This window comes from Ambystoma mexicanum, chromosome 3q (genome assembly GCF_040938575.1).
Source record: "Ambystoma mexicanum isolate Mex_15411 chromosome 3q, UKY_AmexF1_1, whole genome shotgun sequence".
Classification (NCBI taxonomy): domain Eukaryota; kingdom Metazoa; phylum Chordata; class Amphibia; order Caudata; family Ambystomatidae; genus Ambystoma; species Ambystoma mexicanum.
The window spans coordinates 1,237,705,311-1,237,717,932 of NC_090926.1; the positions used below are offsets into that span (position 1 = coordinate 1,237,705,311).

The 12,622-nt window shown below is 49.0% G+C and overlaps 1 protein-coding gene across 1 annotated transcript in view; it reads left to right on the forward strand.

Moving 5' to 3' along the window:
- Positions 1 to 12,622, forward strand: part of LOC138447816 (tetratricopeptide repeat protein 39A-like) — a 344,056-nt gene that overhangs the window by 256,906 nt on the left and 74,528 nt on the right. The window contains exon 7 of the mRNA XM_069604182.1: positions 4,340 to 4,439. Coding sequence (XP_069460283.1) covers positions 4,340 to 4,439 — 100 coding nt within the window. The remainder of the gene's footprint in view (positions 1 to 4,339; positions 4,440 to 12,622) is intronic.

The following is a 12,622-nucleotide window of genomic DNA, read 5'->3' on the forward strand; positions in this document are numbered from 1 at the left end:
AGAATGAGTGACACAAGTATCAAAAAGTGGGTGTGAGTGGTCCGTTTCCCTTGTTTCTTCCTACATATCAAACTGCAGTGCCAAGTCTGGTACACTATCCTCACAGACTGGACTGTAGGATTCAGTACACCGGCAAATGTCTTTCTTCTGAAGTGGATCCTCAACCCCTTGTTTGAACTGCTTGTATTTTTATACATGGGTCCCAGATCCCTCTAGGTTTGCTCTGGTTCTCCTTGAGTCTTTCACTTTGGTCCCGATCCCTCTAAGCTGTCTGTTACTTCCCGATTCTTTCTGCCCAGACCACTTTAGACTTCCCTGACTTGCTTTGGTCCTCGGCCCCTTGGAAGTGTCTCTATATTTTGTACAGGACCCTGACTTCTGTGGCTTGCTTGTGGGGGCCTTGCCCACCTTCATACGGGTCTCACTGAACAGACCTGGTGTACTCTCCTGCCAGGTTTTGTTCCACCTAGGATATGTCACGAAGTTCATGACAGCTTTTCTTTACACTTGTACTTCTCTTGGGTCCCCGACCTGGCTTTCCTTCTGTAATTCCCTTGGGTCTCGGACCCCTTAACATCGGCCTTCCAGGACACTTGGTTCAATCTCCTGCCAAGTGATGCAGCATTTTGGTTTTCCTGTATACGCCTCTTGGTGTCCTTGACCGAGGTTTCATATGCTTCAACTTGTCTTGGGTCCCGACCCTCCTTGTTCGATTTCCAGCCCCTCTCATGGACCCTGTCAGTACCTGTACTTTGATTCTGGGTTCTGGCTGTGTGGTGTCCTCCTCGGGCTGCTCCGATTCTCTGGGCAACCTACTGCTTCTCTTGTTTCTGCTTGCGCTGTCTTCTGCGCCCCTGCTTTGCCTTCAGCATATCGAGCAGGGTGGCTTCCTTCACCTTCAGCATGACGGGCTGCGCAGTTCGGCTCCAGGAGGCGTCGCAAGTGTTCCTTGCACTTGGGTTCTCCTTTGCTTCTCTGGTTCTGCTGGTTCTTGGCAGCACATACGTGGACGGAGGATTTGTTCAGTCTTCCTGGTCTATAGCTTTTTCCTGTGGTTCCACCTTCACAGCATTCAAACTTCGCTCTCGGTTCCTCCAGGGCATGACACATGATTTTGTCCATCTTCTCATTTGTATTTGTATGTCTAATAGGAAGTCTCCAACAACTAGGCTGCACCTTCTGGTTCGCATCAATAGTCCTCATTGCTCCACCATTCGGCCTCATCGCAGTACTGAACTCATAATCTCTACAGAGTTCAGTACCACTCTTCTTCTTCTCATTATTTCTTTGGGACTTAGTTTCCTCACCTCTAAGAAGGTGAATGTTAGTGTGGGGATCTACGGTATTAAAGGAAGGAGGGGCAGATGGGAAGGAGGGTAATGTGCTTTTCCCCAAGGTAATTGTCATCTTTCCCATGAGATCCACACGCTGAGTTCCACCCCCAGAGGGACTATCGGGTAGCGGCCTCACCTCTCGGACTTCATGGGAATGGGCTTCCCCCATGGAAGCAGTGACAATACCCTGGGGTATGTCACAAATCGCTCAGCGGGTTAAGTGCTATCTCCTGAGATGTGTGGGTGATCTTCAGGTTTGAATCCGCCTTTCAGCCTTCCTTGCTTGTCTAATGAGTACTATTTTCGGTTGGGTTAATCATAATTGTATATTAAAGTGTTATATGTAAAACGCTTTGACGAAATGGCTATATAAGTGACAGATTATTATAAACGCCTAAATGTTGGCATCAATTATTCAATGTAAAGACTCAGATTAATGACATATTATTGAATTAGTGTCGCTTTCAGCGGGACCTCTCTGATTCCTACTCAACTTCTGACAGGCCCGTATAAATACCATCTACCCAAGTGCGTGTTTGCTTCTTTGGGATATGTAAACATCTTATGTTTTATACTAGCTCGTGAGACTGGATTTCACACAGCTTGCTAGGAGAAAACATCAAGAAGGTAGTCATTTGTCAATTATATGTATTAGTGCCCCCTAAATATAATTCTTGGGGATGCCACTGCTCGTAGCCGGGCCAGTGCATTGCCCTGAAGCTGGTCTTGGGCGTTGCTTTGTGCCCTGCAGTTTCTTGTGGCCTTGCGGGTTGAGTTGGCCCATCATTATCTCGTTTGGCCACGTGGGGGCACTGTTTGCAAACTCATGTAAGCTGTGCAATAGCACGACGGTTGGGTCCTGTGAAGTCGGTGGGTGAGGATGGCCAGGAGACGAGGTTAGGTTGAGGTTTCACTGTGAGTTGGTCACAGCGCGGCCTGACGCATAGGGCAATACCTGAAGCGATTTTTGGGGGAAGTGGTCCGGTTTCTTCGGGATCAAAGTGGGCCAGTTTGCTGAGTTACTTCCTTATTGAGCAAATAGCTTTGACCAGCGTTACTGAATCTTTTTAAAATGCACAATTCACAGCACGTTTTTATCAAAAAACGTCCTCCATAGTATTCAAATGTCTGTCACAAAAGGAACGAGTGGCCATTTGTGATTGTGGGCCACTTTTTCATTGGTGCATGACGCTGGGTCCAGTGGCGGAGGCAGCTTTTATTGCGGGGGAGGTAGGGGCGGGGAGGGGTCTACTGGGCACCAGAGGGAGTTAGGGGGGTAGTGGGGTTGCCTCCCCTCTGGCTCCGCCACTGCCTGGGTCTAGAACATTCTGAAACCCAGGATATGGTGAGATGTAGATTTTTGGGACACGGAGGGGCCATCTATTAGTTACACGCTTCAAAGCTACTCAGAATGTGACATTCTGAGTAGCTTTGAAGCGTGTGACTATGAAAGATGCTGCCAGCGCCTTTACATCATGGTGGCGTTTCCCAAACCCGTGGGTTGGGAACTGCATTGGGGTCACCAGACGGTTGTGAGTTGGGAACCTCATGGGGCCGCCATACGGTTGTTGGGCGGAAACCTTATGGGCCGCCAGACAGTTGTGGGTTTGGGAACCTCATGGGGCCGCCAAACGATTGTGGGGGGGGACCTCATGGGACTGCCCGACGGTTGTGGGCCGGGAAACTCATGGGGCCACCAGAAGGTTGTGGGACGGAGGAGCCTCATGGGGTCTGCAGACGGTTGTGGGGCAGGAGCCTCATGGGATCTGCAGACGGTTGTGGGGCGGGGGAGCCTCATGGGGCCGCCAGACGGTTGTGGGGCGGGGGAGCCTCATGGGGCCTCCAGAAGGTTTTTGGGCGGGGGAGCTTCATGGGGGTCTCCAGAAGGTTGTGGGGCGGGGGAGCCTCATGGGGGTCTCCAAAAGGTTTTTGGGCGGGGGAGCCTCATGGGGTCTCCAGAAGGTTGTTGGGCGGGGGAGCCTAATGGGGTCTCCAGAAGGCTGTGGGGCAGGAGCCTCATGGGGTCTCCAGAAGGTTGTTGGGCGGGGGAGCCTCATGGGGTCTCCAGAAGGTTGTGGGGCAGGAGCCTCATGGGGTCTCCAGAAGGTAGTGGGGCGGGGGAGCCTCATGGGGTCTCCAGAAGGTTGTGGGGCGGAAGCCTCATGGGGTCTCTAGAAGGTTGTGGGGCGGGGGAGCCTCATGGGGCCTCCAGAAGGTTGTGGGGTAGGAACCTCATGGGACCGCCAGACGGTTGTGGGGCATGAGCCTCCTGGGGGCTCCAGAAGGTTGTGGGGCGGGGGAGCCTCATGGGGTCTCCAGACAGTTGTGGGGACGGTGCCTCATGGGGTCTTCAGACGGTTGTGGGGCCGGAGCCTCATGGGGTCTCCAAAAGGTTGTGGGGCAGGAGCCTCATGGGGTCTTCAGAAGGTTGTGGGGCGGTGGAGCCTCATAGGGTCTCCAGAAGGTTGTGGGGTGGGGGAGCCTCATGGGGTCTCCAGAAGGTTGTGGGGCGGGGGAGCCTCATGTGGTCTCCAGAAGTTTGTGGTGTGGGAGCCTCATGGGATCTCCAGAAGGTTGTGGGGCGGGGGAGCCTCATGGGGCCTCCAGAAGGTTGTGGGGTAGGAACCTCATGGGACCGCCAGACGGTTGTGGGGCAGGAGCCTCATGGGGTTTTCAGACGGTTGTGGGGCCGGAGCCTCATGGGGCCGCCAGACGGTTGGGCTGTGGGGCAGCCATTTTGTGTGGCCATATGGTTCATTCAACTATGAATGATAACGAGTTTGAAAAGGAAATTGGCGGGATACCAACATAGAGTTCCATAGTAAACTGCATCATGCCGCAATAATGTTTGATGCCAAATGAGGGGTGTTCCTCAGGGAACGCTTTGATAACTCCATCTATTCAGGGGTGTGATTCAGAGGCGCATGGGGGTTTCCCTGCACAGTTGATGCTTTTCGTCACATTTTTACTTGCAGAACACTGAACCCGTTTTCTTTTTCTAACAGGGAGCTGAGCAATTTCATCCAGTCTAACCACTTCCCCAGAGGTCCAGCCCACCTGCACCTGGAAGGAGGCGTGGCCCTGGGCATCGGGGCCTTTAACCTGGTAAGACCCTGTCTTGGCTGCTGTCTGATGTATGGGGCCAGAGGGCAGACTCCAGTTGCTGCTCCATCTGGCTAGTGTTTCTGGGCCTGGCTAGCAGTCAGGGCCAGTTTGATAAGTTAATACACTGTGCACCTTGTGATTTTTACCAGTGTCATTGACCCAATGTCCATACAAATGCCACAAAGGTCATCAGAAATATGCCCCTGGCATTACTCCCTTTGTAGCAAAAAGTAATCAGAAAGTGCCCAGGCCTTTTTTTATTCCATATCAACGCTTAAGGCGGGGGCTTTTGGGATTTGTTTTCTTATTCATAATGTCGTTCCTCTCTGAGGTGATGCCGTGAGGTGTGGGAGCAGGTCTGTTGGCACCCTACTTCTCATAGGTGTAATGAGGGACAAGTGACGCCGACATGCTGGCCCAGCTTCCATTTAAATGCATTGGAGTGAAGGAATGCTTTTCATAACATTAACAGAAAGCTGCTTACTTTTTAAGTGAAAAGCTAGGACAGAATGACGTCACTGAAGAGCTGGGATGGGTAAATAAGGCTGCAAGGATTTGCAGCTGCAGGCCTGGAATGCCCCAGGTTTAGTTTCCTAGCTTTTGATAATTGTCTGCCTTATGAATTTGGGGATAGCCGATAGGCCAGAGCATCATCCTGTCTTGAACTGCAACTTTAAACAAGGCAGTATTTCAAGATGTAATGCTTCCCTAATAGACTCCTTTGTCGTCGTCTCGTTATTCCCCCCCTTTCCTTCTCGCCCCCCCCCCGCGCCCCTGTATTTCCTGCCCCTAGCAGCCACCTCTGCTCGCTACACCAGAGGTCTAGCCTGGGCGCCGTAAGACAAATTACCTATCGTAAATGAGAAGGTTATCCTGAACAGGAGCAATGTATTGCAGCTGTTTAAGAACTTTCAAGATCTGTCTGGGCTTTGTTCAAATGACATTTCTCAAGTGGAATTTGTGAAGGATGGCGAACTAGATCGGGTTATCCTGCACTTAAACTCGAGGTTTATTATATCTCGTCTCTTGGCAGCAGAGGCGTTGCTAGTGGGGCGGGGGGCTAATGGGCTTATAGCCCCTGGTCGTTTGGGTGTAGCCCGGATAAAATCTCAGGAGTTACAACCAAAAGGCTATCTAGCCCCCAGTCCTGACAGTTCTGACATTAGCGTAGCCCTGTGTCTTTGCCAGACCTAGCAACACCCCTGCATGGCAGAGGCAAATCAGATGGTGCCTTTTTGGTTATGAGCTTTCAGAAAGCCATGATCTTAGATCAGTGGCAGAAGTTTGTAAACCAAGAGGCTTACAGTATATGGGGAAAACCCGGCAATTACAGGTGATCTGTTTTTTATGGATACACAGTCCAAGAGGCTAATCCTTTTGTCAGAGCTGGAAGAAGCTGGCTATTCTTGGGAGTGGCTATCGAGATTATTATAGCCCTCTTCAAATCGTGCGACCTAACGATTAAACCAGCCACATTACCGAGGTATCAAGATCACCTCTTGGACCATGAGAGGTAGCTCTCGCTTATTTCAACCTACCAGTTAAAATATCGGAGGCTTCCAAATTATATCTGGCAAGAAACGTGGATGACTAAAGTGCCAGCTCTAGATGGATTTGCTTTATTTTTAAATCCAACCTTCAAGGGCCCCAAGGACCGCCCAGCATCCGGTCTTCTGACAGGCATTCACTCTGGGTCTGGGCTAGTAGCAAAGGGTTGGCATTCTCCTAATGCATTTGTGCAAGTAACAGAAGTAATGTGGGATATCTCTATCCCGATTTGAAAGCTCTTTTATTGCTCAATGTATTTTGGCACATAGTGAGTGTCTTTGTTGGAATTGTGGGAGACTATTTAAGTGGTATTGATCAAATTGTATCTGAGAAGGAAATTTGGTTACATAATTATTGGTGTAGATTTTAATTGTAACTGAGTGGGGGTGGGCTCAAGCCCCTATGTAAAGGGCACTTATATGGTGCGTGCCAGTCGATGACCTTGAAGGACAGGAGGGGGAAACTCTCCCTAGGTAGGCCCTTGTCCAAATCCCCTTCCACTACCCCATCTAAGATGAGGTTGTCTGAGGACAACAGATCGAGGGAGGTTTAACCTCACAGAGCTAAAAAAAAGCAGTAAAGATGCGAAGAGCGATAGGTCGAATAGGTCGAAATACCGACACTCTAGGAAGAGACACCATTGTTCCCGATCGTCTTCCTCAAACTCCTCACCCAACAGGAAACGGGTATGTTTTCCAGGTAAATTAGCTTCAAAGGCCAAATTGGAGGAATTGTGCATCAAAATGTAGAGGTGTTCATGAAGATGGCACCATCCACCCCTTCCAGTGAAACGAAAAAGGCTTCCGACACCATGAAGCCTTGTGAGGCTGACAGGGCATCATCAAAATCTTCAGCTTGCGTGCCTAAGAGCCTGGGCAGCAGGATCCTTCGAGTGAGGTCAAGTGATTCGGCTCCTCGAGCCCAGTCGAAGACAAGACATCATATAATTATGATTGTTTTTTTTATAACATGCCCAATACCAAAGAGGTTTCTAAGCGCAGACCCGGGATTTGAATCTGTGTTGCTCTGCGTCATCTTGCTTCCAAGACGAGCACTTTGCCACTGATCTACTCTACCCATGCATAGTCATCTTCTGCTCCATCGAAGGAATTGGCGTTGAGCTCTTCGCTGCAGCCATCAATGTCGAAGCCGTTGACATCCTCGATGGATTTGTCAAAGTTTTTTAAGCCCTTATCAAAGAAGGACTTTTTCAAGTTGATGAGCTCTATTTATAAAGAGGAGGAGAGAATTACATTATTCAAACACTTTGTGGGATGTTGTGGCAATGGCCGCAGCAGACAATTGTGAGGGTGAAGAAAGGGAAGGCTTCCTCAACATTGCGCAGGATGGCAAGGATGCTATGTGCCAGTCTCTGCAGGCCGGTTTAGACATCTCAAATTGTGTTAGTCATACTATGGCAGCGAGTGTTGTAACCAGAAGGTTTGTGTGGCTGTGCAAGTTGGGCTTTGCCCCGGACTTTCAGGCGAGGCTGTTGGATATGCCTCTTGATGGCTCACAGTTATTGGCTCCAAAGGCCAACGAGAGTTTGGAAAAGCTTCAAACTTCCAAAGCAGCTGAAATATCATTGGGAAAAGTGATTCGGCAACCTCCGTAATCCCATTCGGCCACTCAGAGTTGAAGGGGCCGGTTCTTTTGATTCTATTCTTCTGTTGGAAGATTGAGGCGACAATTCTCTCAAAGGAGACAGACAAGACTAGCTTGTGGTTCACGAGGATGTGGGGGTAGAGCTGCCCACACAACCTCTGCCTATTTGCCGTCCTTTGACGTCCACGGCAGCAACAACACCAATACCTCTTTGAGGCCTTAGTCCACAGGACTGTGGTGGGAGGCAAACTGACACAGTATTTGGAAGAGTGGCGAAGCATTACTTCAGATGCTTTGGCCCGGCAAACAGTAGCCCATAGTTACTGTCTCCCAGTCTTGAAAAGGCCTCTTATTTCTCCACCAAGCAGCCACTCCTTGAAGGAGCCAGATCTGCTCCTCTTACAGGAGGTTATCACCTGGTTATAGAGAGGTACCATAGATTGGTACCTGCAGCGGAGAGGAACCAAGGATGGTACTCCCCTACTTCCCAATTCCCAAGAAGGACGGATGACTGTGACCCATCTTGGACTTGAGCCGCTTGAACAAGTTCCTCAGGAAGGACAAGTTCATCATGGTTACTCTTTTGCAGATCCTCCAGGCTCTTCAGCTCCAGGATTGGATGGTGTCACTCGATCTTCAGGATGCTTACTTTCATGTGTCCATACATTCCAAGCAGAGGAAGACCTAAGGTTCACCATTGGCAGTGCTCATTTTCAATTTCAGGTTCTGACATTCCGCCTCGCCTCCGCCCGAGGGTCTTCACCAAGTTGATGGCAGTAGTGGCAGAAAATCTGAGGAGGGGAGGGATTCACATCTACCCCAACCAAGACGATTGGCTGATCAGGGCTCGTTCTCCTGAAGAGGTTCTGGATCATCTCGGAATCACCTGCTAGGTTCTGGATCATCACAGGATCACGGTACCGAGACTGCTTTGCTAGAATTATAAACACATTTGCTGGAAATCTCGGATATTGGTCACTATGGCTTGTTTTTTCTTTTGAACTTATCAGCCGCTTTCAATGTCCTCGTTCATGATCAACTCTTGCTTGTATTGGAGAGACAGGGCCGTTGCAACCCTGATTCTATTCTATGGGTGAAATCATTCCCTCTGAATTGCACATCCTGGGTGTTCAATTCAGAGGCCACCTCTTCCTTCTCCCCCATTTCTCATGGAGTTCCTCAGAGAGCATGTATGTCCCCTCCGCTATTCAACCTTTATATCCAACCTTTCTGTTATATGTTGGATGAGCTTGGAGTGTATTTCTCAAACTATGCTGATGACACCCAGCAAGTGCTTGAGTTATCGGGGGACTATGCCAAGGACGCGAACCTTTTTCAGACCACCTATCGCCACCTTGAGACCTGGATGAGTAAGAACTGGATGTATCTAAATGGAGATAACACCAAGTTGCTGGTCTTTGGTACCAAGCATGCTCGAGCAAAATTACACTCTAACTATCAATCATTCTCTATTCATGGCTGTCCAATCCCGGGCTCAAAGAGCTTTAAGATTGTGGATTCCATCTCAACCCGTTACTCAGTGCAGATGCCCACATCAATCAGACAGTAAAGAATGGATCATACCATCTTCGGCTGCTGAGAAACCTGCACCCCTTCCTGTCAGTGCCCAACTACTCATCGGTTGCTCGTGCCGTGATTCCGTCTAGATTAGACTACTGCAATGCTCTGTTAGTCGGAGCCAATAAAAAAAAAACATTCAAGCTCTGCACATCCTTCAAAATGATGCAATCCACATAATTGGGAAGAAATCTAGAAGAGAGCATATCTCGGATAGCCGGAGAGATCTTCATTGGCTCCCGGTTACCGCTGGCCTAGAATTCAAGGCTGCTGCACTAACCTACAGAGTGCTATTTGGCACAGCTCCAATCTATATTAAGGACCTGGTCTCTCTTTATGAGCCACCGAGGAAACTACGCTCAACCACCTTGGCGTTGGTAAAAACCCCCAAATGTTCTCTCACCAATTGCTTGGGAAGAGCTTTCCCTATCAGGGCTGCTAAGATCTGGAATGCCCTGCCCCTGGATCTTAGGCTGATAAAGGAATACAATGGCCCTCATTACGACCCTGGCGGAGAGGGTTTTACGCCGGCGTAGTGCATGGCGTACCTTTCCGCCTGACTATGAGTTCCCGTAGCGCCATGGTGATTTTTACGCCTGCTTTTTGCAGGCGGAAAAATCCATGGCGCTACGGGACTTGTTGTTAATTACGCCACCGTAATTTACGGTGGCGTAATTAACGCCTTCCCCACTCCCATTATACCCTATGGGGCAAAAATGGGAATGGGGAAGGGTAAATGGGGATTGGGGACTTACCGCTCCGCCAAGGTCGGCATGGGGCGGTAAGTCCGCCAACCACCATGGCGGAGTTGGCAGCTTAGCGCCATGGACCATGGTGCAAATTGCACCATGGTCCTCCGCCAGGGTCGTAATGAGGCCCATGGTCTTTTGTCAGAACCTGAAGACTGCTCTATTCATCTAAAATCTTTTAATTTCTACTTTGAACTAATGCCGTTTCCCTGTTCTGCTGGTTCTTCCTGCGCTTTTGTTGTGCCTTTATGTTTATCCTGTGTGCTTTTGTTTGTGCGCCCCGATGCTTGCGGGCTTTGGTGCCCTATAAATCAATGAATAAAAAAATAAAAATTCCCTCCACAAACTGGGCTCTCCCTCAATTTTAAGAAGTCCCACATGATACCTTCTCAAAAGCTTCAATTTATTGGAGTGGTCCTGGATGCTTCCTCAGGGAAAGCTTTGCCACCCAAAGTCAGGACTAAGCATATTCTGCAGATGGTCATGAAATTTCATAATGCCCAACATCTACTGGCCTTAGATTTAGTTTTTTGAGGTTGCTTGGCTTCATCGCATCCTTCATTTTCCAGGTGCAAGATGCCCGTCTGATAATGAAATCCCTTCAGTGGCTCCTCAGACCCCAATGGTCACAATTATCCGGCAGGATGACGGACCTTCGTTCGGTCTCGAACAAGGTTTCACAGGCTCTCATGTGGTGGGCCTGCAAGGAGAATGTATTGAAGGGAAAAGCTTTTTGGCAACCATGGCCAGATATAAATAGTTACGGGTGCCTCGCTCACAGGTTGGGGAGCTCATGCAAACAATCTGACAATCAGCGGTGTTGGTCTCCCTCGGAGTCCAGCCTACATATAAACCTTTTAGAGCTGAGGGCAATCAGACTGGTGCTGATGGCCTTTCTACCCTCATTGTGGGGAAGAATGTTGTGATAATGACAGACAACACAGTGGCCATTCATTACCTCAACAAGAGAGGAAGTGTAGGGTCACTATCACTGTGCAGAAAGGCAATGCAGCTCTGGTTTTGGGCTCTTCAAGAAGCAATCTCTCAGCCATTCACCTAGCCGGAGACGAGAACACACTAGTGGACACTCTGAGCGGGCAGAGCAGTCTCACGGTTGGGAGTTGGCTCAAGAAGTCCTTTTAGAGGTCTTCACCCTTTGGGGAACATCTTGTGTATCTTTTCGCATCCAAAGTCAACAGGAAATGCGACCTGTTCTGCTCCAGGTAATTTCCTCAGAGAGGAGCTTTGGGGGATGCGTTTGTGGTGAACTGAGAATTTCCACTCCTGTACGCGCTCCCACCAGCCCCATCAATCCTTGTGTATTCAGGAGGTTGAGAAAGTTTGTGAAATCCATGTTCCTGATTGGGTCAGGAGAACGTGGAACTGGACCTTCTAGAAATGTTCATCTGTCGTCCGATTCGTCCTCCTCAAAGAGCAGACCTGCTCACTCAGGAGGAAGGTCGCATTCTCCACCCAGAAATCAGATATCTGAACTTTCTTGCCTGGTTACTGAAAGGATAAGATACAGAGATTGGGTTCTCCCGCAGAATGTAGTAGAGGTGCTGCTTTCGGCAAGATGGCCTGCAGCAAAAGCTCTATACCGCTGCCATTGGAACAAGTTTTGCAGCTGGTGTTGAGATAACAAAATCGACACTTTCCCTTGTGACAAACTGTCAGTTTTATCTTTCTCGTTGTATCTAGCCCATCAATGGCTGCAGGTTTCCACGGAAAAAGGCTATCTGGGAGCGCTCTCCATTTTAAAGCGCTCGCTTGAACAAGGCTCTTATTTTAAACTTCCGATTGTTATCCCGTTCCTGAAGGGACAGACAAACCTCTTCCCGCCGGTTCCTTTTATTGTTCCGGTTTGAGACCTTAATTTGTTGTTAAGCTTCTTGATGGGAGCACCTTTTGAACCCCTTCGTTCGTGTCCGCTTAGGGAGCTGACTTTGAAGACTGTTTTACTGACGGCGATCACCTTGGCTCGCAGGGTGAGCGAGCTTCAAGCTTTGTCTTACAAACCACCGTTTACTACCTTTTATAAGGAGAAGGTTGTTCTGAGGGTTTGTCCTTCATTTCTGCATAGGTGGTGTCAGGGTTTCACCTGGCACAATATTGCCTTGCCATCTTTTTATCCACTTCCATATCCTGCCAAGGATGTAGAGAGACTTCATCGATTGGATCCCAAAAGATCGCTGAGCTTTTACATTAGCAGGCTCACTAAGGTTAGACAAGATGATCAGCTGTTTGTGGGCTGTTTGGGTCATGGACTGGGAAAGGCTGTTACTAAACAGACTTTGTCTTGGTGGATTGTTTTGTGTATTAACAAATGTTACACCGGCTTGTAAGGAGGTCATTGATGGTCTGATAGTGCATTCCACAAGAGGGGCAGCTGCTTCTTCGGCTCTACAAAGAGGGGTGCAGATACAGGACATTTGCAGTGCTGCAAACCTGGTCTTCACTGCACAGCTTTAAAAAAACATTACTGCCTTGTTTTTGTATCTGGTCAGGAGGCTAAATTTGGCAAAGCTGTTCTTCAGAGCGTAAATCAGAAGTAAATTCTCTTTTTCCCAACTCCATCTACATACTTCTACTGGGAGTCTATCAAAGATGAGGAATACGTCGGAGTACCCGATCCATTAGAAGAACAAGTTACTTACCCCATGTAACGTTCTTTCTACTGGCTGTTCCTCCTACGTATTCCTC